At 49.3% G+C, this 24,627-nt stretch overlaps 1 protein-coding gene across 1 annotated transcript in view; it reads right to left on the reverse strand.

Annotated features, from left to right (window-relative positions):
- Positions 1–24,101, reverse strand: part of ANKRD33B (ankyrin repeat domain 33B) — a 94,644-nt gene extending 70,543 nt beyond the window's left edge. The window contains exon 1 of the mRNA XM_035291771.3: positions 23,610–24,101. Coding sequence (XP_035147662.1) covers positions 23,610–23,963 — 354 coding nt within the window. The 5' untranslated portion in view covers positions 23,964–24,101. The remainder of the gene's footprint in view (positions 1–23,609) is intronic.
- Positions 24,102–24,627: the final 526 nt, after the last annotated feature.

Genomic DNA, 24,627 nt, shown 5'->3' on the forward strand with positions numbered 1-24,627 from the left:
ACTTTCAAAAATAAGAGAACCTACTACACAGATCCAAACAAAATCTAACAATTTCCTAAGAGTCAGTAGGTTGTTGTACGAAGATGTGCAAATCTCTGTGTAAATTGCAAACTAGAAATAACCTCAATGTCCACTAGGAAGTCATAGGTTAAAGAAATGAACATATCCGCTGGGCGCAGTGGCTCACGCCTGTAAGCCCAGCACTTTGGGAAGCGGAGGCAGGCAGATCACTTGAGGTCAGGAGTTCAAGACCAAGCTGGCCAACATGCTGAAACTCCATCCCTACTAAAAGCACAAAAATTAGCCAGACATGGTGGCAGGCATCTGTACTCAGCTACTTGCGAGGCTGAGGAGTAAGAATTCCTTGAACCCAGGAGGCAGAGGTTGCAGTGAGCCAAGATCACACCACTGCACCCGAGCTTGGGTGACAGAGCAAGATTCCATCTCAAATAAATAAATAAATAAAATGAAATCACTAAAATCTCCCACAATGAAAACTTCACATGCCACCAACTTCATTGCTTTTTTAAATTCAGTAGGCAAAAGATTCTCCCAGCTTCTTAGCTAAGCAAAGACTGCTGCTGAGTTAAAAGGCAGGAAACACACGAACGATGCCCCGGTATATGTGAATGTATTGGGAAAGGCCCATATTTGCAGTGCCGTTAAGTTAAAAGCCAGGAAACAAATGAGCAACATCCTGGGATATGTAAATGTATTGGAAAAGGCCGTGTTTGCACTGGAAAGATCCTTCTGCCATTATATTGACTACAAGATACCAATAGCAATTTCCTAAATTATGCATTAAGAGGCCACACAGCAAAACCTGTTCAGCACTAAAAGACTGCAGATGAGAACTGTTGGTTGGTCTAAATGTCTCTTATAAACTGTATGGAAAATAAAGAGAAGAAAGCAGTACACACACACACACACACACACGCAGAGTTACAAGAACCCCAATGCATGTCGTATTCTTATAGTCCATCAGGTCTACACAAGGATTTCCAATCAAGTGAAGAGCCACGGGCTGTGGCACTAACACCAGCGCTTTCTTTCTTCTTCGTACAGGGCTGCGTTACAGTTGACCCTTAAACAACCCTGGAACTGTCAGAGTCCACTTGTAGATTTTTTTCAACCAAATCTTGGGAAGTGAAATCCACCTATGGAGGACCGATGCTTTGTCTGCAGGGACTCCACAAAGCGGATGTGCAACTTGAGTATATGCAGATTTGGGTATAGACTATAGACGGGGGAGTTCGGGAACAAATTCCTCACGTGTCCTAAACAATGACTCTATTTCTCAGTGTTACATAACAGAAGAAAGAAATGCTATGCAATTGGCATCAAGCAGCGAGACAACAGAGAAACTCTCAAGACCCACAAGAACCTAAAATTCAGGGTCTTCACCAGAGCCTGCGTTGCCCTTGCTGGGTCTTTGAGGATAGAGCCCGGTGGCTTGTTCTTATCTTGGCCTCCAGTCTGTGGAAAGCACAGCATGGAGAAGCCATCACCAAAACTCTGGGATGGGCGAAGGACTGATGGATGCATCTGTTTCAGGTGAGGACAGAGGAGGTGCCCTGCAGTGAGTCCTGTCTGTTGGACCCTAGGCCCACAGCTCTGCTTTACACAGGCCTGTTGGCACAGCACCCTCACCCAGCATAGCAACCCATTGAACACCTGAGCCCAGGGTCTCATCTCTCATACAGGTGCCCGACAAGGCAACAACCCAGATGTCGCCAGCACACCTATTAGCCAGCCACACAGGCCTTGGGGCAGCCTCGTCTCAGGGGCCCATAGAAGAAGTCACAAACACCCAAGAAGTGCTTTCCAATCCAGGCGTTTCTCAGTGCGTTTCTTTTCACCTGAACAAGCAAAGCCACACGCTCAACAGACCCCATATAATCACAAGCTTAAACTCCTTCGACCAATGGAAATGACCACCAAGACTCAAAGTCAGACTTAAAACCCCTAAGCTAAGGAAGGACCACAGATCAGCATCCCAAATATGGAGTTGTCCATCAAGGACAATGTTTAGGAGACCTCAGGTTCCAGCTCTGCATGAATCCAGGAAAACACTTGTTGATTCAGTTAAACAAACTTTGAGAAAGGCATTGATCTAATTAAGCACAATGTAAGAGGCAAGCTCAGCACAACCAGTGCCTAAGAAGACTGCCCTGGAAGACTTCGTCCACTCGAAAGAGGACCAAACTTCAAAAGGACGCTAGCAAAGCTCTCACTTACGCCTGGAGTTGGGTTTTCTTCCTCCCCCTCCAGCTCTCTTTACCGGAGTCTGCCCTTCTCTTTGTGAGTTAAGCATCAGTTGATTCTGACCTCATCTCCTGCCCTCTCCCCACGTTGCTCTGCTTTAGCCCCTCTGGCCTCCTGGCTCTTCTAGAACATTCCAGGCTCTACCACCTGCTCCACCAGCCTGGAAGGCTCTTTCCTAGACCTCCAAATGGCAAGACTTTCACTTCCTTCCAGGTCTTTCCTCGAAGGTTCCTTCCCTGGCAAGGAGAGACGTTTTCAGCATCAGCCCAGTGCTGCAAAGCCCTTTCCCTGCCTGCCTTATCGCATCTTCTGAGCGCTTGCTCCCTCCCCTGAGTAGGGGGTGCATGTATTTGAGCTTGTCATTGTTTCTCTCCCCCAAAGTCACGAAAGCTCTATTTCAGCAGCAATCTCCATTTCTGTCCCCTAGAACAGCGCCTAGCACAGGTACGCATGTCCAGTGAATATTTGCTAAATAAACACATACATTAAACTGAAAAAGAGGCAACTCCATACTGAATCGAGGTATATTTAATCCAAATTGTTTTGTGACGTTTCTTTTTACTTTATTTTTATTTTTTTATTTTTCTGAGACAGGGTCTTGCTCTGTCTCCCAGGCTGGGTGCAGTGGCATGATCATGGCTCACGGCAGCTTCAACTCTCCAGCTCAAATGATCCTCCTGACACAGCCTCCAAAGTCGCTGGAACTATAGGCATCCACCACCACATCTGGCTAATTTTTGCATGTTTTGTAGAGACAAGGGTCTCACCATATTGCCCAGACTGGTCTCTAACTTCCAAGCTCAAGTGATCAGCCTGCCTCAGACTCCCAAAGTGCTTGAGCCACCACCCCCAGCTGAGAGTTCTTTTTAAAGGGAGAATTCCAACATAGAAAGTGCCTACTTGAAGTGTTATTAGTTCATAAAAATCACTTTGAAAATCAAAGCCAAGTGCATGGTTTCTTGGTAAAACATGTGTCACGTGGTTCTGTTAGGCATAAAACAGTTGTCTCTGCCCCTCATTAACTTCCTGTCAATTACATTTTCACCAGGCAGGTGGCAGTGGCCTCACTTGTCCTTTAGACTGCTCACACTGGGCACTGGATAAACGTGATGGGATGTCCTCGAAAGACCGACCGTGAACTTCGGAGGGATGTTTTGTGCCTCCTGGGGCTAATCTCCTCGGATTACACTTTTAAAATCTCCCTTGTCCTATTACAACTCCAAGAGGAAAATCCAGTCAAATGCTAAGATTCAAACAACAACAGAGCCGGGAACTCTAATTATGGTATTTTCCATTTTACAGAATAGGAGTGCATGGTGGAGGAGCTGGTAAATACAATTTTCCTAACAAAGTAGGTAAATTCTTTTTTCTTTTTTTTTGAGATGGAGTCTCACTCCGTTGCCCAGGCTGCAGTGCAGTGGCACAATCTCAGCTCACTGCAACCTCCACATCCTAGGTTCAAATAGTTCTCCTGCCTCAGCCTTCCAAGTAGCTGGAATTACAGGTTTGTGCTACCACGCCCAGCTAATTGTTTTGTATTTTTAGTAGAGAGTGAATTTCACCATATTGGCCAGGTGGGTTTCGAACCCCTGACCTCAAGTGATCCGCCCACCTTGGCCTCCCAAAGTTCTGGGATTACAGGCATGAGCCACCACATCTGGCCCCAAAGCACATAAATTCTTTAACTGTGAAAAACACCTGAAAAAACTCTTGGTGAGAAAGAGCCAGGAGAGAGCAGCGAAGAGTGCCAAATACTGCAGATTCTTCCAGGCAAGAAGGCACCCAGGTTTATAACTCCAACAATCTTACTCCTTTCCATCTCTATTCCAGTGATTTCAACCAGGGGTGACTGTGCCCCCCAGGGGAAACTTTGGCCATCACAGAGGGGAAGGCACTGGTGCTGGCATCCAGCAGGCAGGGGCCAGGGATGCTACTAAGCACCTTGCCATGCACAGCAAAGGGTTACTGGAACCGAAACCCGTCCACAGTGCTGAGATCTGCCCTATTTTTAAGAATTTCCAAAATAACGTAGATAACTGTCAACAGGGCATGGTACCCGAATCATATTCAAAAAGCAGGGACAGGCCGGATGTGGTGGCTTGAACCTGTAATCCCAGCACTTTGGGAGCCCGAAGCGGACAGATCACCTGAGGTCAGAAGTTCAAGACCAGCCTGGCCAACATGGGGAAACACCGTCTCTACTAAAAATACCAAAAAATTAGCCGGGCGTGGTAGCGCACACCTGTAGTTGCAGCTACTCAGGTGGCTGAGGCAGGAGAATCGCTTGAACCCTGGAGGTGGAGGTTGCAGTGAGCTGAGATTGCGCCACTGCACGCTAGCCTAAACAACAAGAGCAAAACTCTGTCTCAGAAAAAAAGAAAGAAAGAAAAGAAAAAAGCCACACACATGAAGATAAATCTAGAAGCGGCAGCAGAATAGTCTGGTGAGAGTCTTGGTGGGGGGTGAGGTACAGCACTTGTTTAAGTGAGACCCCAGTGAAGTGTGGGAGACCATCGTGGTGGACTTCCCCCTGCTTGGAAAGTGACTGGATACAGAAGATGAGGAAGGCCAGGCTGACCGTAGGATTGTAAACATGGGCAGCCAGAAACGCAGGGGCAGCCAGGACGGGCTCTGTACTTTGGATCCCCAGTGCAATATGAAAATGCAGGCTCGGTTTCAAAACCATTAAGAATTTCAAAACAGTAACAGCACAGCGTTTCACCAGACATGGGCCCCTTTTAAGCATAGGCCTGTGGACTGCACAGGCTGGATGCCCAGGAAGCTGGCCCTGGAGGCAGCAGGAACACGTTAAGAAGGAGAAGCTGGGAGAAGCCTGGCAGGAGGAAGTCTGCACGTGAGCCTGAATGCACACGTGACTCTCAGGAAAGTGGTGCAGGGCTGAGAGCTGGCACCAGCTGCACGAGCCTGGGGAGGCTCTGCCAGCAGACAGTGTTCCTAGTGGAATGCATTAGTCAAGGCTCTCCAGAGAGACAGAACCAAGAGGAGACTCAGATATAAAGAGATTTATTTTAAGGAACTGGCTCACGGATTGTGCGGGCTGGCAAGTCCAAAGTGACAGGGCAGCAGGGAGCCTGGAAACTCAGGCCGGAGCTGAGGCTACGGCTTTGAGGCAGAATGTCTTCTCCTCCGGAAACCTCTGTTTTTCTTCAGTTGATTGGATGAGGTCCACCCAAATTATAGAGGGTAATCTCCTTGACTTAAAGTCAACTAATTTTAGATGTTAGCCATAGCCACAAAATACCTGCACAGAAACGCCTGGACCAGTGCTGGATGGAATACCTGGGTGCTGCGGCCTAGCCCAGCTGACTCGTGAAACTAACCGTGACAGGGAGTAAAGAGGCCAGCCCATGAGAAGGGCCTCACGGAGCAAAGGAAGGGACACCAGACCGTCTCCCCTAACTGCAGGGGAGACCAACAAATGAGCAGTGTAAAGAAGCAGAAAGAGGCTCCCGGGTCCAGGGTGCAGGCTGTCATGGGAGGATCCCAGGCGCAGAGCAGTTCCTGGGAGCCACAGTGTTGGAGACCCCAGAGGCCAGGCTACCATGCGCCTCAAACAAGCTGTGCACACCCAGCACACCTGGCCGAGAGGCACGGGGCGGAGGGAATCTGAGACTCTGCCCTCGAATCCCGGCCCCCGAGGCAGGTTTGCCGTCATGTTCCAATTCTGACAAGAGTGCCCAAAGCTCTGGGGGAGGAGGCGGCAGCCTTGCCGGGGTCATGAGAAGTTTCAGTGGGTGGGATGAGGACTCCAGAGATAGGGCCAGGCCCCTGGCACGGATGCTTTCATGATGCCCACCGATAAAGCACACACTGAGGACAAGCAGCCTAGAAGGCAGGAGCCCTGGGCTGGCAAGGGCAGAAGCAGCCACTCCAAGGCTGGAGGCAGGATGAGGACATGGGACCCACCGGCTGGCAGCCTTTGGCCTTGGGAAGCAGAAGACTTTGAGGACCTGCCGGAGCCCAACCCACTGGCAAGTGAGTTTGGGGTTTTGGGTTGTTTTTGTTTTTATGACAGGAGGATCTAAATATGTTCATGAAAAGAAGGGAAAGAGGGAGGAGGCAGCAAAGAGGGAAGGACGGAGGAAGCAGTGGGAGGAGACCACTGACAAGACCTGGTCCAGGGCGAGTCCGGACTAAAGCCACTGGCAGAAGCAGATGTCCGTCAGCATCTGTCCATTCCCGAGCCCCTCCCAAGCCCCCGGACACCCCACCAAGGGCAAAGACAACTAGCCTACTCTCCGCAGAGCTGCTCCCCCCAGATCCCACCGAGGCAGGAGCAAGAAAAGAGAGGGAGGGAGCAGACAAGACCACCGAGAGAAACCCACTGCAACCTTCCCTTCAGAAGAGAATGCAGGACGAGCTGAAGTGGAAAGCAAAAACCTGGTGGGGTGGCGGGCGGTGGGTGTAAGAAACTTCAAAACAGACAATGTCCTAAAAGCAGCCCATCCACTGTGCTCAAAGGTGAGCAGACAACAGAAGCCACTGGAGGGTTTGCTGAACACGGAGTGCTGATGCTGCCCCAGCGCCTGGGATCCAAGGGGCGTAGGGTGAGGTCCCAGGTCACACTGGGTGGGGACCACACTCTGAGGACCTCTGCAGCGACAGGGAGAGGACAGTGCGGCCCAACGCTCAACATGGAATGAGTCAGACTTAGAGCTTTGCACCCTTTAAAATCCCAGCCCCTCATCCTCCACTGTAATTGACACGTAATTTATGGTGAGAGTCTTGCAGACAAAGCCTACATATGTCTTGTATGTGGCAGCCAGGAACTCCTGGTTGGGGGGTGAATGCCCTACTCACTCACTGAGGAAATTGTCAAGATAGGGTGACATAAAGTTACAAGGATCTAGTTCTTTCATAAAAATCCTCCTGCATGTTTTCACTCATAGGCGGGTGTTGAACAATGAGAACACATGGACACAGGGCGGGGAGCACTACACACTGGGTTCTGTTGGGGGAAATAGGGGAGGGACAGTGGGGGGTGGGGAGTTGGGGAGAGATAGCATGGGGAGAAATGCCAGATATAGGTGAAGGGGAGGAAGGCAGCACATCACACTGCCGCGTGTGTACCTATGCAACTATCTTGCATGTTCTTCACATGTACCCCAAAACCTAAAATGCAATAAAAAAAAAAAAAGAAAAAAAATCCTCCCATAAATCATGTAAATAGGCACACAGAGTAGACTAATGGTTGCTTAGGTCTACAGCAGGTGGGGACTAGAGGGTAAAAGCTGAAAGGTACACAGTTCTTTTTGAATTGATGAAAACGTTCTGAAATTAACCGTGGGGATAATTGCACAAATCTGTGAAGATACTAAAAACTACTGATTTGTAGACATTAAACAGTTGAATCGTCCAGGATGTGAATTCTATATCAATACAGCTGCTATTTAAAAGGTTCCTTTTCCTTCACTTTCCCTTGCAAATGACTTCTTTTTCTGCTTTTTGGGGATTTCCCACTACTTTGACGTTCTTCTTTAGGTTTCTTTAAAAAAGAATCTCTGTTCCTAGTAATCCCATGACTACTGTATTTTAATCATTTAATTCTACTCATTTAATTTTGTAAAATCACAAGATAGAATTCCATCAATTTTTAGCGCTGGAAATTATTTATAGGTGCATCAATTAATTTTCCAGGTAAAGACCCTGGGATTTTTTGAGTGAAAGTGACTTTTTCAAAGTTATGCCCAAGTAGTTCCATTCAGAAATTTTAAAAAACTCCATACCTCTTCTGTAAGTGGAAAAATACAGAATCTCAAAATTATCCCTTCAGCACCCGATACTGTGTTTTAATAAAGTTCAGGAAAATCTACTCTTTTCCAGAAAAATACATTATTTAACAGGCTTGTTGGGTGCTACTATAGGAAACACAGCCTTGCTGTCTGTGTTAGAATTCACACACCCAAACCAATCCGTAAGAATCATATGAGCATTTAAGTATTTTCTTTTTTTTTTTAATTTTTTAAATTTTTATTTTTTTAAAGACGGGTTTCACCATGTTGGTCAGGCTGGTCTTGAACTCCTGACCTCAGGTGATCTGCCCGCCTTGGCCTCCAAAGTGCTTGGATTACAGGCATAAACCACCGCGCCCAGCCACATTTAAGTATTTTCAAGGTCCCTCTACCAGATTAAAATTATTGAATAAAAAAAAAAACTGAGACTTTTTTTTTGGAAACACTATCACTTCCCTCGCCCAGACTAGAGTACAATGGGTCACTGCAGCCTGGACTTCCCGGGCTCAGGTGACTCTGCAATGTCAGCCTCCTGTGTGGCTGGAATTACAGGTGCATGCCACTATGACCAGCAAATGTTTGTATTTTTTTATAGAGATGGGGTTTTGTTATCTTGCCCAGGCCGGTTTTGAACTCCTGGGCTCAGGCAATCCACCCACCTCAGCACCCTAAAGCGCTGAGGGATTGCAGGCATGAGCCACTGCGCCCAGCCAAGAGTATCTTAATTATTCTTAGACCCAATACAATTATTAGTAGAATCACTGTAAGTCACTAACTCTAACAAATGAGATAGGTTTGGGGTTTTGAAAAATTAACTTGGCCGGGCTCAGTGGCTCACGCCTGTAATCCCAGCACTTTGGGAGGCCGAGGCGGGTGGATCACGTGAGGTCAGGAGTTCAAGACCAGCCTGACATCAATGGGTAAAACCCCCATCTCTTAAAAAAAAAAGAAAGAAAGAAAAAGAAAAGAAAAGAAAAATTAACTCAATACACTTGTGCCTCACAAATGGACCCAGTGGTTCAGATTTGTTTACACTTGAGAAAATTTAAAAATGATTATTTCTATTAAAAAGAAATTGGCCATAGCTTCCCTAGTGTATTTTAAGTAAGTGAATTTTTTCAAGAAATGTATTTGATCTACTTTTCCCCAACTCCAATCCACCCCACAGGCCCTCTCTGGTCAGTGGCTCTCCTATCTCCCAGAATCCCCCCAAGAAGATCTATCTGTCCTGTGTCCCCGTGCGGGCCCTACCCCTGGCTGGGTGATGGCCTTCTTGTGTGATAAAAGAACCCAGTAGAAGGGGCTAAGCTTAGTCCAGTGCTTCCTTCCAGATAATGCAACTTAGCACCCTGCTTTCCTCCAAAGTCAGGGGCCAGATAGTGCTAAAAGAGAAATTCTGCGGTTGGTGGGTCCTTGAGCTTCTCTTAGGCAACACTCTGCATGCAGCCTCAACCTAAGGGGGCCTTGTTCATAGGTCGGGTGACTAACCATCCCAGTTTGCTGGGGACAGAGGGGTTTCCCAGGATGCAGGATTTTCAGTGCTGAAATCAAAAAACTGGAAAGTCCCAGGCAAACCAGAATGAGCTGATCGCCTGTAGGGCCTGTACTTCCAGCTGAAAGTGTCCTTCCCCGCATCACGGTGTGAGAATGACCTCAGAGATGGCCTGGTGCAGTTCGCTCTTCAACAAAGGACATACAGGTGACAAGGCACTGCCCCTTCCCCCCGCTCCTCAGGGGCCATCACAGCCCGTGCCAGCTTCCTCAAACACAACTCTTATGTACCTAGGGCCTTTGTGCTTCCAAGGAAGCACGTCCCCCAAAGACCTGGACCCTCCAAAGCGTGGAGGTCAGCTGGGAGATGACTAAAGGACCCCGAAGTTCAGTAAGCCGGGCTCAAGGTCTCCAGTGAGGTCAACTGAACCTTGCTCTACTGTACATGGAATTCATTATCTAGAAACCTGCCCCTTATCTAACACCAGAGACAAAAGCTGAATTCCCAGTGCCAGCAAAACTGACTGCAGAGCTATGTCACTGCTGCTATTTTTAGGAGATGACTATTGTCCCTCGAGTTTTAAAATACAAAAGCTGCAAAGTCTAGAAGGAAATGATACAGACTGACCCTCCCGCTACAAGGGGAGCAGGCGAGGACCTTTGGATGGCTGCCTTGTCAGAGTTAAAGGGAAGCAGCTCTGGGGAGAACCTGGGAATCCACCACGGCTGCCTACGCACAGCCCAACACTGGACACAATCAGTCGCTCCAAGACCCAGGATAGGCCCCGACTCCAGGGGTCTCTGCAGTAACTGGTATTCAAGGGAAACGCTGAAGAAAAGAGAAAAGGCGGCCGGCCAGGTGGCTCATGCCTGTAATCCCAGCACTTTGGGAGGCCGAGCAAATCGCCAGAGGTCAGGAGTTCGAGACCAGCGTGGCCAACATGGTGAAACCATTCTCTACTAAAAATACAAAAATTAGCCAGGCGTGGTGGTGGGCGCCTATAATCCCAGCACTTTGGGAGGCCGAGGTAGGTGGTTCACTTCAAGTCAGGAGTTCGAGACAAGCCCGGCCAACATGGTGAAACCCTTTCTCTACTAAAAATACAAAAATTAGTGTGGTGGCAAGTGCCTATATTCCCAGCTACTGGGAAGGCTGAGGCAGGAGAATCACCTGAGCCCAGGAGGCAGAGGTCGCCAAGACTGCACCACTGTACCCCAGTGAGCTGAGACTGCAGTGAGCCAAGACTGCACCACTGTACCCCAGTGAGCTGAGACTGCAGTGAGCCAAGACTGCACCATTGTACTCCAGCCTGGGCGACAGAGCACGATTCCATTTCAAAAAAAAGGAAAGGGAAAGGTTTGTGACCATCCCTGGCACAACGAGCTTCCTCCTGTCCTTGAAACATTCTCCTTATGCCGCTTCTGATTCTCCTCCCACCTGCAATAGGTTTCTGTTCCACTTCCACCCTCGCGTCATCAGAGGTGCCCACAAGACGCACCAGAAGCCCCAGCACCCTCCTCTGCCCCCTTCTGGGCTTCTCCCTACCACACCAGCTGTCACTTTTAACAGTTAAAAAAGAGGCCTCACCATGTGGACGTGCTGTTTTCTTAGCTACTCCTCTTTGGTCAAACATTCACTTTGCTTCCACTTTCCCCTTGACTAAAATGGAACTAGCAGTACTGGAAAACCATCTGGAGATTCATTCGCCCGTAGAAACAACAGCTCTGTTTACCAAGTGTCTATTATGGCACACACACTTTCTATGTAACTTAGCGTTAATTCTGCCTAGAACCTCTATGAGGTGTTATCGTCTTCATAATAAGCCTCCCGTTTTCTAGACGGGGATCTAAAGGAAACTGAAGATCGAAAGATCATGGGACTTGTCCAGGATCAGGTAAGCAACCTAAGCCTGCATCTTTGACCACCAAACTGAATTTCTACTCTAAGAAAAGTTCCAGAGCTCCTGAAACCTAAATGCACATGCAAATCATCTCAGGACCTTAAAATGCAGATTCTCAGGGGCCTGAGATCCTGCATTTGGGAGAAGCTCCCAGGCGATGCCAATGCTGCTGGCCCATGAACCACAGTTAAGGTAGCCAGGTTCTGGGCCGGGCGCAGTGGCTCACGCCTGTAATCCCAGCACTTTGGGAGGTTGAGGCACGTGGATCATGAGGTTAGGAAATCAAGACCATCCTGGCCAACATGGTAAAACCCCGTCTCTACCAAAAATATGAGAAAAAAAAAATTAGCTGGGTGTTGTGGCACGTACCTGCAGTCCCAGCTACTCAGGAGGCTGAGGCAGGGGAATCACTTGATCACTGGAGGCGGAGATGCAGTTAACTGAGATGGCGCCACTGCACTCCAGCCTGGTGACAGAGCAAGACTCCATCTCAAAATAAAAGTAGCCAGGTTCTGATGCCCAATATTTCTGGTTAGTCCTCTTTCTACCTATAAATAACTAGGTCTGAGCCTGCTTTCATGTCCAAAATTCGATCGATTCAAGCAAGTAAGGTTATAGAAAAAAGGTCATCGGTGCAGACTTTCACATTCATTCAACTTTTTTTTTTTTTTTTTGAGACAGAGTCTTGTTCTGTTGCCCAGGCTGGAATACAGTGGTACCATCTGAGCTCACTGCTACCTTCTGCTACCTGGTTCAAGAGATTCTCCTGCCTCAGCCTCCCAAGTAGCTGGGACAACAGGCACACGCCACCATGCCCAGCTAATTTTTTGTATTTTTAGTAGAGACAGGGTTTCACCACATTAGCCAGGATGGTTTCGATCTCCTGACCTCATGATCCACTTGCCTCGGCCTCCCAAAGTGCTGGGACTACAGGCGTGAGCCACCATGCCTGGCCTCGTTCAACTTTTTATTTTGAAATAGCTACAGACCCACAAAAACTCATACCCTTCGCCTGTCCTCCCCAAAGGTGGCATCTTGCACAATTACCATACAAAAACAATTCTATAAACTTGACATTGCTGTAATCCACGGAGCTTATTCAGATTGCACCTGTGTGTGTGTGTGTGTGTGTGTATGCGCACACGCGTACGTCTATGCAATTTTAACCCCCAGGTAGCTTCCTGTAACCACCACCATCAAGGTGCAGAATGGTTCCAGCACTGAAAGGCGCCCTCCAGCTACCCTTTAGAGTAACCCTTTCCTCTCCCCACCCCGGCCCCACCCACCTCTAATCAACTCCAAAACTGCATTATTGCAAGCCTGTGACGTCAATGGAACCATACAGCATATCACCTTCCGAGACTGGCTTTTTTACTCAGTGTCATTCCCTTTATTTTTAAATCCGCAAGGGTTAGTCAGTGTCCCTGTGAAGGGAAGCAGAGTGGCCTGGAAGTGCTTGGATGAGCAGCGGAAGGGCTCTGGACGTGGTGTTGTCTACTCTGGGAACCTACAGGAAGGGGACTCTGCCCACCGCATTTACCCTTAGCTCTCGCTCTAAAGGACAGAAAACTGGTTCCGTTTGCCAGGCCCTGTTTACTTATTCATAAAGGTAAGGCCCAACGATGGCATAGAATTAGGACTATGGGGAAGGAATGATAAATCCAGCGAGACTCTTAAGTGGGAATTGGTTGTTTTGCTTTTGCTTTGGAAACAGGGTTCCATTGTGTCATCCAGGCTGAGTGCAGTGGCACCACCCTAGCTCATTGCAGCCTTGAATCCCTGGGCTCAAGTGATCCTCCCACCTCAGCCTTCCCAGTAGCTGAGACTACAGGCATGTGCCACCACACCCGACTAAGTTTTAATTTTTTTTTTCTTTGTAGAGACAGTCTTGCTATGTTGCCCAGACTAGTCTTGAGCTGCTGGCCTTAAGCAAGCCTCTGGATTCAGCTTCCCAAAGTGCTGGGATTACAGGCATGAGCCACTGTACCTGGCCAGTTTTAAGATCTTATAGGATGACATTCTTAAAGGGATCTCTTTTTAATCTATGCTATAATTGTGCTATAACCTGCTAGCCTGTATTTTCAAATTTGTGCTATTTCTCTTTTTTTATGACTACTGTAGTCAAAAATACCTATTTTATTATTTTCAAAGAATCAGTTTCTGTCCTGGGTCTATAATCTCCATCGCTTCAACCACTTCTGCTTTTCATTTTATTATTTCCTTTCTCGAGTTTTATTTTACCTATAATTTTCCTTCAAGATGCCACTTTTGCTTTTCCCCACACATTTTGATATGTAGTATTTTTATTACTTTTCAGTTCTAATTTACATTATGATTTCCCTTTTATGGAGTTATTTAGAATTGCGTTAAATTTTAAAATATATTTATAACCTGTATTTAGAAAAAAGGGAACCAAGTTCAGAGAACATGCTGTTTATGACACCACTTTTTTTAACTTTCTTGAACTTGACTTTATGGCCTACTGGGCCAATAATTCTAAATCATAACCATGTGACATTATTTCTCCGAATGAAGTCAAGACAATTCCATCTGTAAAAGAATACACAAATCCTTTTAATTAAAAGAAATACGAATGTAGAGAAGTTGTTAAAATATGTGAACAAAGAAAATGTTTCATTCACAAAAGTTGGAAAAGAAATCTTTTAGACAGCCAGTGGGATGGTGTGTGTGTGTGTGTGTGTACACATGTGCACGCATGTTTGTGCATGTGTAAAAAAGCTCATGGGCAAGGAGGGGGTTGATGGCAGCCACACAGACCCGAACAGTATGACGGAGAAGATGCCCCTTTTAGCTGTGATGAGGAATGGAGGTGTATGATGGTGGTACCTGTTTGTAGATCTGATGGTACCAGATTTTAAGATGAAGTAGGTCTCAGGAATCCTTGAGTCATTAAGTATGTGATATGGTTTGCCTCTGTGTCCCCACGCAAATCCCATCTTGAACTGTAATCCCCACGTATCAGAGGAGGGGCCTGGTGGGAGCCAATTGGCTCAGGGAGTTGGGTTTCCCCCTTGCTGTTCTCATGATAGTGAGAAGCATCTCATAAGAGCTGATGGTTTTAATGTGGCACATCCCCTCTCGTGCTCTCTCGCTCTCTCGCTCTCTCGCTCTCTCTCTCTCTCTCTCTCCCCTGCTGCCATGTAAGACTTGTTTCCCTTTCACCTTTTGCCATGATTGTAAACTTCCTGAGGCCTCCCAGCCATGTGGAACTGTGAGCCAATTATACCTCTTTTCTTATAAATTACCCAGTCCCAGGCGGTTCTTTATAACAGTGTGAAAACAGACTAATACAGTATGTGTGTCTATAAAAGAAATGGAAGAGATTATTTTTCCATGATGTGTCTGAATTTAAAGAACAGCTGGCCAGGTGTGGTGGCTCATGCCTGTAATCCTAGCGCTTTCGGAGGCCAAGCAAGAGGGTCACTTGAGATCTGGAGTTCAAGACCAGCCTGGCCAACCTGGTGAAACCCCGTCTCTACTAAAAATACAAAAATTAGCCAGGCATGGTGGCAGGCATCTGTAATCTCAGTACTTGGGAGGCTGAGGCAAGAGAATTGCTTGAACCCAGGAGGCGGATGTTGCAGTGAGCCGAGATTGTAACACCGCACTCCAGCCTGGGCAACAGATTGACACTCCATCCCAAAAAAGTAATAAAATATAAAGGACAGTTGAAGGTGGATTTTACTTATTTCTACTCGTCAAAGATATAGAAATTGAGGTGGAAGTGAAATCCCACGTCAGAGTTGGCTGAGTGGCAACTGACTGGATTGGAGTGTGGTATTTGAGAGCAATTTCAAAGAAACAGAGAAACTACAACATATGCTTTCAGAGGCATGTTTGTGTCGGGTCTGAAGACACTCAGATCAGAAGTAGGCATCTGATGGGATGGGATTGAAGAATGAAGCCTTTCTCTCTGGCCTCTGTTTCTGGGATGCTTATCTGGTTCTTGAATTAGGACCCACACCTCTGGCAAGGGACATTCCAGCTGGGACAGGCATAGGCAGGGAAGCCCAGGAAGAGGCAGGCGTAACCACGTCGGCCTGTGCTCAACAGAGGTGCCAGTGAAGGGTGTTAAACGCATTCATAGTGGCACACTTTTTACGAGACAAGGAAAGACAAAAGTCTCATTCCAGTGTCCACGTGGGGAACAGGCCCAGACGGGGCTGCCTGATGCAAACGCTGTGGCCTGGGCAGTGGGTGAAGCCATGTGTTGTGGTAAGTTTCAGCCTCAGACTGCACTGGAACTACCTCCTGGCTCCGCCAAGGGAGCACCTATGGCACCTCCCTGAACCTGTGACTTCATCCACTAACCCCAGACACCCAGACGCACATCACAGGGCTCCAAGTTTCGAATGAGATGCTCCGAGCTAAGGCTTCTCAAAGCCTCCATCGCCTCCAAAGCCCCTGGCAGTTTTGCTGAAAAGGAGGCCCTGACTCGGCAGGTGTGGTGGGGGGAGGGCTGGCATTCTGCATTCCTAACAAGTTCCCCAGCGGGAACCCCCTGCTCCAGGTCTGAGGACCCCACTCTGAGTTCAAGAGTCTGCACCAGTGGTTGTCAATATTGGCTGCACATTGGAATGACTCTGGGAGCTTTAGACCATACTGATGCTTTATCTCACCCTCAGATTCTCACTTAATTCTAAGATATGGCCTGGGTACTTAGATTTTTATAGAGCTTTCCAGATGGTTCTAATGTACAGTCCAAGCTGGGAACCAGCGTCTTTGGGAGACTACCTGGTGCAAAACACCTCAGAAATCTGGACTCACATTTTTTTCAAACTTTGTCATTGTTGTTTAAATTCATCCAAATTTTGTTTTTTTAATTTGTTTCAGAAAACTATTAACCCCCTGAAGAGATGGATATTTCCTTAATCTAAAAAATCAGAGCTGGAGATCAGGACTAGGAAACAAAAGCACACTTGGGTCCAGGCACAAGCCCCAGTGTGGACATCTGTTGGCTCAAATAAATAAGAGGCTCATGCCTGTAATTCCAGCACTTTGGGAGGCAAAGGCGGGCAGATCACCTGAGGTCAGGAGTTTGAGACCAGCCTGGTCAACTTGGTGAAACCCTGTCTCTACTCAAAATTCAAAATTTAGCTGGGCATCATGGTGCATGCCTGTAGTCCCAGCTACTCAGGAGGCTGACGCAGGAGAATCGTTTGAACCTGGGAGGTGGAAGTTGCAGTGGACTGAGATCACACCACTGCACTCCAGCCTGGGCAATAGAGTGAGATCTGTCTCAAAAAAATAAATAAGGCCAGGAACAGTGGTTCATGCCTGTAATCCCAGCACTTTGGGAGGCCCAGGCAGTCAGATAACAAGGTCAGGAGTTAGAGACCAGCCTGGCCAACATGGTGAAATCCCATCTCCACTAAAAATACAAAAATTAGCCAGGTAGGGTGGCAGACACCTGTAATCCCAGCTACTCAGGAGGCTGAGGCAGAAGAATTTCTTGAACCCAGGAGGCGGAGGTTACAGTGAGCCAAGATCATACCATTGCACTCCAGCCTGGGTGACACACAGCAAGACTCCGTCTCAAAAAATTAAATTAAATTAAATTTAAAAATAAAAATAAAATAAATAAACAAATAAAATTTTTAAATAAATACTCAAGAAACCAAAACACAGCAGAGCCCCCTTCTCCATTTCAGACTAAATATCGGGGCGAAGTCACAGCCTATGGGGGAAACCAGCACTGTAGTTCAGCTTGAAGTGGATTATTCTACCTGCTCTGTTTGTTTTCATGTTGGCAGCTGACCAATAATAATAATTATTATAATATTAGAAACACAAACACACTTATATCAAGGATTTTTTTAAAACTCAATGCCTGTTTTCTCTTCTTTAATGAATCCTGACCAAAAAAAAAAGATGGTTGAGTCACGTTGTTAAAGAATCTCATTAAAATGAATAAAGGAGGCCAGGCATGGTAGCTCACGCCTAAAATCCCAGCACCTTGGGAGGCCGAGGCAGGAAGACTGCTTGAGGCCAGGAGTTTGAGACCAGCCTGGGCAACATAACAAGATCCTATCTCTACAAAAAATAAATAAAAATTGGACTGGTGTGGTGGTATGCACCTGTAGTCCCAGCTACTCAGGAGGCTGAGGTGGGAGGATTATTTGTGCCCAGGAGGTCAAGGCGGCAGGATTGTGCCACTGCACTCCAGCCTGGGCAACAGAGTGAGACCCTATCTCAAAATAGTATAAAATAAAATAAAGAAGCAATACCTGACTAAGCAGCCATATTGCATCAGCCACAAAACTCCTGCAAACCTCAAGCTCCTTCAGACCTCAAGCTCTTCTCCAGGGGCTCCCCAGCTCCCCAGCTCCAGCTCAAAAGCCCTAAGCACACTGCAGTCCAAATGTTCAGCTAGAGATGCCCCAGGGGAGAGCTCATCAGGAAATTCCTATCAAAGTCTCATTCTTATTCTGGCAGATGGACTGCAAAAATGGCCACAGTTCTTCCCCTCCCTTCCTCTATCCACACCTCTTGTTATGTGACTTTGCATTGAGAGGAGTCTATTTTCCTGCCCCTTGAATCTGCGCTTGGCTACAGCAGAAGTGATGCTGAACCTCAGCCAAGCTGAAGCATCATGAGGCCCTATTTGCTCAGCCTGCTTTCCTGGAACCCTGCCCCTGCCATGGAAAACAAGCCCGGTCAGCCTGCTGGAGGATGAGAGACCAAATGGAGCAGCAATGAGTCATCGCAGTTAAGACCGTTTTGCTCCAGCCATTCGCAGCTGACCACAAGCTGAATGCAAATGAACGAGCAAACCCAGCCTCAATCAGCTGAGCCAGGCCAGCCCAGCAAAACATTTACAGTTGCAAACACCCGTGAGGTTTTGTAGTTATTTGTTAGGCAGCATGATTGTGGCCACAGATGACTGAGGCCACACTTACATCAAAAACACATGGGGACCAGGCACAGGGGCTCATGCCTGTAATCCCAGCACTTTGGGAGGCCAAGGTGGATGGATCACTGGAACTAAAAATTAGCCGGGCATGGTAGCATGTGCTTGTAGTCCCAGCTACTCAGGAGGCTGAGACAGGAGAATCGCTCGAACCTGGGAGGTGGTGGCTGCAGTGAGCTGAGACTTCACCACTGTACTCCAGCCTGGGTGACAGAGCGAGACTCCATCTCAAAACAAAACAAACAAAAAACACATGGTTCTCTCTACTGCTGCTAGACCCAGAGTGCCCCGACCATGGTGAGTAGAAGAGGAAGAGGCAGATATCTGCCAGCCTGCCCGCTGCCAAGCCCACTTCAGCTGACTCCTCCTCTGACTCCAGTCCCTCCAACTCCCGGTCCAGCATTCTGCTCAGTTCACCCTTCTAACCCCTTTCCCACAGTTCAGAATTCAGAGATGAAACTGAAACAGTAACATACATAATTTTGTTTATTTATTTGCAAACACAGGCCTCATTCTGTCACCCAGCTGGAGTCTGGTGGCATGATCTTAGCTCACTACAGTATCTACCTCTCGGGCTTAAGCAATTCTCCTGCCTCAGCCTCCCTAGTAGCTGGGACTACAGGCATCCACCACCATGCCCAGCTATTTTTTGTATTTTTTGTAGAGACAGGGTTTTACCGTGTTGCCCAGGCTGTTCTCAAACACCTAGACTCAAGTGATCTGCGTTGCCTCGGCCTCCCAAAGTGCTGAGATTACAGACGTGAGCCACCGTGTCCGGCCTAACAGACATTTCTAAGAAGCAAAGCAAACCTCAGGCCCTCCACAAGCACACAGAGGCCTGAGGCCAGAATTCACTTTCTATAGTAACTAACAAGAAGAAGAGAAGTCGCTTTCTATGCTAATCAGTCCATTTTTTTGTGCACACAAAACCCAGTAAAGATGGAGGGCTGTTTCAATTACTTAATTCTCATTTTAGGGTAAAAGTAATTCTGAAGTTTAGAAATCCTTCTGAACCATTTAAAAAAATAAACAAAAAAACCCACAAAATGTTCTCAAGTACATTTCACGATAAAGTCCTGATATACGGCCAGGCTCGGTGGCTCACACCAGTAATCCCAGCACTTTGGGAGGCCAAGGAGATAGAGACCATCCTGGACAACATGGTGAAACCCCATCTCTACTAAAAATACAAAAAATAACCAGGCGTGGTGGTGTGTACCTGTAGTCCCAGCTACTCAGGAGGCTGAGGCAGGAGAATCACTTGAACCCGGGAGGCGAAGGTTGCAGTGAGCAGAGTTCTCGCAGCTGCATTCCAGCCTGGCGACAGAGCAAAACTCAATCTCAAAAAAAAAAAAAACCCCAAAGCAGCAAACGTAAACAGGCAGAAGCAGAATCCCATCAAGATAGGAGTACGGTACTTTAAATGCAGCACATATTTGGGCCTCATTTAGTCCAAGAGCTGCCTGACATTTAAACCACCTTCTTCGACAATTAAAACAGCAGAAACACTTTGTTTTCACTGTCCTCTCAAGAGCCACCAAGGCCATAAAGGTGAACTTCAGGTGACAACGAGTGCAAGAGAAGAATTAAGAAAAAGAATTATGGTCGCTTTCACTGCCTCAAGTCAGAGAGAACAAAGCAACCACAGATCCAGCAGACACCAGGAGCACCCTCTGAATATTATAGAGCAATTATTTGACAAATATTTACATATTGCACATTAAATCACACAATGCTCTTAGAGCAATAAATATTTGAGAAGGAAAATGGTGTGCTGAGCCACATCCAACATTCTACCAATCTCATGAGGCAGGAGAGAATGTCTTTTCTTAAACAAAACACATCTGACCCTTAGTTACCCAGACCAAATGGAAAGCCTGTTAGCTCAGGCGAAGCTCCCTTCTTAAATGCCCAGAGATGAACAGCTCAACAAGCATGTCCCAGAAAAGTTTAGACTTCTTTAGAGATATTTTCCTCCTGGAAAGCCGGCTGTGGGTGTACCCGTGAGCTGGCATTCTGTCATTAATGCAATCACCCCTCCACTGCACCAAAGCTCTCGGGCCTTCTTTAAGGTCTGCACTGTCACTAATCATGACAAGGTTGGAGACCAGGCTCCAGTGAGGTTTCCGCCCCACTGCGTGGTCTTCGCCACGCAGTTGCTTCTAACTGCCGTTTACCCCAGATACCTTCTCTGCTCAGATGTCACCTGCTCTCTAAATGACCATCCTACTTATAATTTCAGCCCTCAATATCTGAATGCCTGCATTCTCCTTGCTCAGCTCCAGGTTCTATAGGCTTGGACAAGGGGAGTAGAAGCTTCCCAGGGAAGGTGCCCTTAAAACAGGATCCTGCAGGCCGTGAGAGGGTAGCCTGCTGCCATCGAGAAGGCTGGACACCGTCCTGTGGAAAGCAGTCTGCTTCCCAATTTCCTAGGTCTCACGCCTGTAAACACAGGACTTTGGGAGGCCGAGGTGTGTGAATCATGAGGTCAGGAGATTGAGACCATCCTGGCTAACATGGTGAAACTCCGACTCTACTAAAAATACACAAAAAATCCTCCAGGCATCGTGGCACACGCCTATAGTCTCAGCTGAAGCAGGAGAATCACCTGAATCCAGGAAACGGAAGTTGCAGTGAGCCAAGATCGTGCCATTGCACTCCAGCCTGGTCAACAGAAAGACTCAATCTCAAAAAAAAAAAGAAAGAAAGAAAGAAAAAAAAAAAATGCTAGGATTCTCAAAAGCAGGGACTGCTGGATTCAGCTTTGAGTCTGCTAAAGTACCTAGCAGGAGCACAGTAGGTCTGCAGTAAACACTTTGGCAATGAGTCCCTCCATTTACCACAGAGCAGGGCATTTGGGCTTTGCCACACTTGATCCTTTCAGCTGTTTTTCAGGAAGATAGAGGCTGTTTGATCAACAGCCTTGAGAAGCTGGTGAAAAGAATGGAGGCTCCTGCCTCGCTCCCCGCTCTGGCCCCCCGGAGAATAGAACACAGGCCGTGCTCAGTCTGATCCTAAGATGAAAGAATCCAGGGGTCTTGAAGTTAGCAGGCTATGCCCGGGCTACATCATTATTTCATCCAACACTGAGAAACAAAAAAGTCTTCATTTATGCTGTAATCAAGGGGGAAGGAAAGCAGAGAGAGAAAAAGCCTTGCCTGACAGAAGACAAAAGAAAACAAAGCTAAAAGTGGAAGGTGCTCTCTTCTAAGCCAAGAGAAGGCAGGTGAATGAGAAACGAGACAAGACGGTACAGGCAGGCCTGGGCCAGGCCTTCTCAGAGCCGTGTGTGCACTAAGCCAGTTTACGCTCACATCCTAGGAGGCAGCAGCTGCTGTTATTCCTATGTTCCAGACCACGCACCCGAGGCAGAAAGCTGCTGAGAGGCTGGAGCTAGCCTCCCGTGCCACGGCCTCCCTCTGCCTCTCTGCTGTTTTCAAACATTTATGTTTTGCCCCTAAAGGAAACATACAAAGCTGAGCCCAGGGGTGCCCTAGAGTGGGGATTGGGCAAAGCCAGGCCCTTCCTGTGCCCATTCCAGTCCACTGGAGAACACCAGGCTACCCAGGACAGGGGGAGAGACCTACCCCACCTATCCCTTTATGAACTTGAACTTGGTGGGGGTTCCTTTAAAGCTGGCCCCAGTACCAGCTTTCAGAAAGCAAGGTTTCTGATACACACATCTGGGCCTGAAAACTCACAGTTCAACCGAATGTAGGACTCAAGAAACAGCCCCTAGGACCTCGGGAGGGGCTCCAAGCCCTAATCACATGCCAGCCAGAGCATCTGTCACCTGGGCTGGGGAAGGGGGTACTGCAAGAAGAAGGGCTCCAGGTGATGCTACCCATGGGGACCCCACCTCAGGTCTCACTGCCTAATGTGTGACAAGCACAGACCCTTCCTCCAAGTTCACATGCTATGTGATATGGCTTGGCTGTGTCTCCACCCAAATCTCATCTTGAATTCCCACGTGTTCTGAGAGGGACCCGGTGGGAGGTAACTGAATCACAGGGGCAAGGTAGTACAAGAGGAAAGTGACATTCGAGGGCTTCCCATTCATCTAAGTGCAGCCCAGACCATAGTCGGGGCAAACCACCTGCCCCACCCACTACAGGATAAGCCAAAGTCACAAGGTCACCCGGTCCCCAAGTCAAAGCATATGTCTCTGTCAGCTGCAGGCTCCTGAGCAAAGCATTTGCTTTTGTGCTAACCTGCCTCTGCAGATACCACGGACCTTGGAGAGTACAAAAAGCACGTGAGAACGCTGCCATTTGCCCACTGAGCACAGACTAGTGGGAACTTGGCCCCCGTGGACACTCTGCAGTTTCCACTCGAAGCGCTTTGCTTGGTGGGGTGTGTTCCACCAGCCAGTCCTTCTCAAGCCTTCTTAGGCCAACTTTTTCTTTCCTTTTCTAAACGTCTCTTGCTTTCTCTGAGTCTTGTCATAACCGATGGTTAACCTGTGCCTCCCTCCACGAGGCCTGTCCTACCCGGCTAGATGCCTGCGGCTCTGCTGCTCTCCCAGGCCCTGCCTCTGGGGAGCCCTGGCTGGCACTGGCTCGCGGAGGTGACCGTGCAGACAGAAGAGCCAGAGATCGGGTTGGCTGGTCGCAGCGCGCGGGCCGCAAGGCTCAGTGCAGGTGGGCAGGGGACCAAGCAGTCGCGGAGAGGGAGGAAACTTGCTTCCAAATCATCGCGGCTGGAGGAGCCCATCTGTGCCCTGGCGTGTTAGGGCAAGGGCGGCGCGGGGGGCCCAGAGGACAAATGGGGAGCTGGCAGGAGGGGTTGTCGCCTGCAGGCCAGGAGGAATGCTCCCTTGCCAGGGGCCCGGGGAAAGGTAACAGCCAGGAGGGGACAGGGTTGAAGAGACCCCACAAGAAGCCAATCCTGAATTGCAGCGGGAGCCGCCAGCGCGAATTCTGAGTCAGGAGGTCCCTGGGGGCCAGTAAACGAGGAGGGGACGCGGTGAGGATGCCGGACTGGCAGCGTTTCCTGCCGCGCTGCCACATCGGGCATTTTAAACTGCCCCCTCCCCGCACCGCGTCCTCCAGCCTGGGACCAGGAGGACCCCCAGCCTGGGACGGAGAGGCTACCCAGGGCTCCCTGTGCACCGCGCTCCCAAAGATCCAGGAAAAGGCGCTCCGGGGCGCGGCAGAGTGACCGAGGGACCAGTCCAGAGCCAGGACCTGCGAGGATGTGGGGATGTGGTGGGGAGGAGGGGAGCAGGGGCAGTGGGGGGACTCAGATCCTGCGGGGCCGTCCGCTTACCCGGCCGTTGCGGTCTGTCTCTTGCGCCTCCTCGACGCTCACCCCGCGCCGCACCAGTGCCCGCAGCAGCCCCACGTCGTTGGCGCAGGCGGCGCGCAGGAGGCTCGCCGCCTCCGGGACGCCCTCCGGGAGGCTCTCCGCGTTCTCGACGCCTTGCTCCTCCTCGTCCTCGAAAGGGTAGAAGGAGTCGTCCGAGGCGATGCTGCGAGTGTCGGGCAGACTCGAGAAGTCCTCGAACTCTTCGTAGTCAGTGGGGTCCTCCTCGATCTGCGCGCCCCGGGGTGGGGACGGCGGTGGCGGGGTCATGCAGCGCGCCCCGCCGCCCTCCGGCCCGGTCCCGGCCAGCAGCACCATGCCGGCTGCCGGGGCGCGGGCCGGGGGCCGGGGCGCGGGCCGGGAGAGCCGGGCGCGGGGCGCGCGCCGAGGTCCCCACTTCTCGCTGTTGCGTCCCCAGAGAAGCCGTGGCCCGCGCGCTCCAGCCCGGCGGAAACCGGCGCCAGGCGGCTGCGCTCAGCGAAAAAAGTCAGCGGAGGCTGAGCGAGTCCCTGGGGTGGGCGGGACCGCGGGGGCTTTCCGAGGCAGCGCGGGGAGGGGCGGGGCGCGGCGACACGCCCTCTCCCGGGGCCTCCGACACGCCCTCCCCCGGGGCTTTCTCCTGGGGGGCCTGTTCCTGGCCAGAGTTGAGAGCCAGGCAGGCGAAGTCCGCTCTCCCGAGCGCCAGCATGGGGCACCTGGCAGCGTTACCCCAGAGCTGGGGACAGCTCGCGCAGGAGAAGCAGAAGCAAAATCTCTAAAGAAGCCGAACCCGAGTCGCGGGTGGCAAGCGGCCCAGCACCCCCACTTCGCCAACCCGCTGGATGGGGGCGGATGTGGCGGCGGGGGAGCGCCGGGGCGGAGCCGGCCTCCAGCTTCGGGAACCTGGGACCCCTGGAGCCGACCCCCGCCGAGGGCGTCAGGCCGGGATGGGGCCAGTTTCTCCCGCCGCTACGGAGGCGCCCAGCGGGTTTTCTCACCTCGG

The sequence above is a fragment of the Callithrix jacchus genome, chromosome 2 (genome assembly GCF_049354715.1).
Source record: "Callithrix jacchus isolate 240 chromosome 2, calJac240_pri, whole genome shotgun sequence".
In the NCBI taxonomy this organism is placed as follows: Eukaryota; Metazoa; Chordata; class Mammalia; order Primates; family Cebidae; genus Callithrix; species Callithrix jacchus.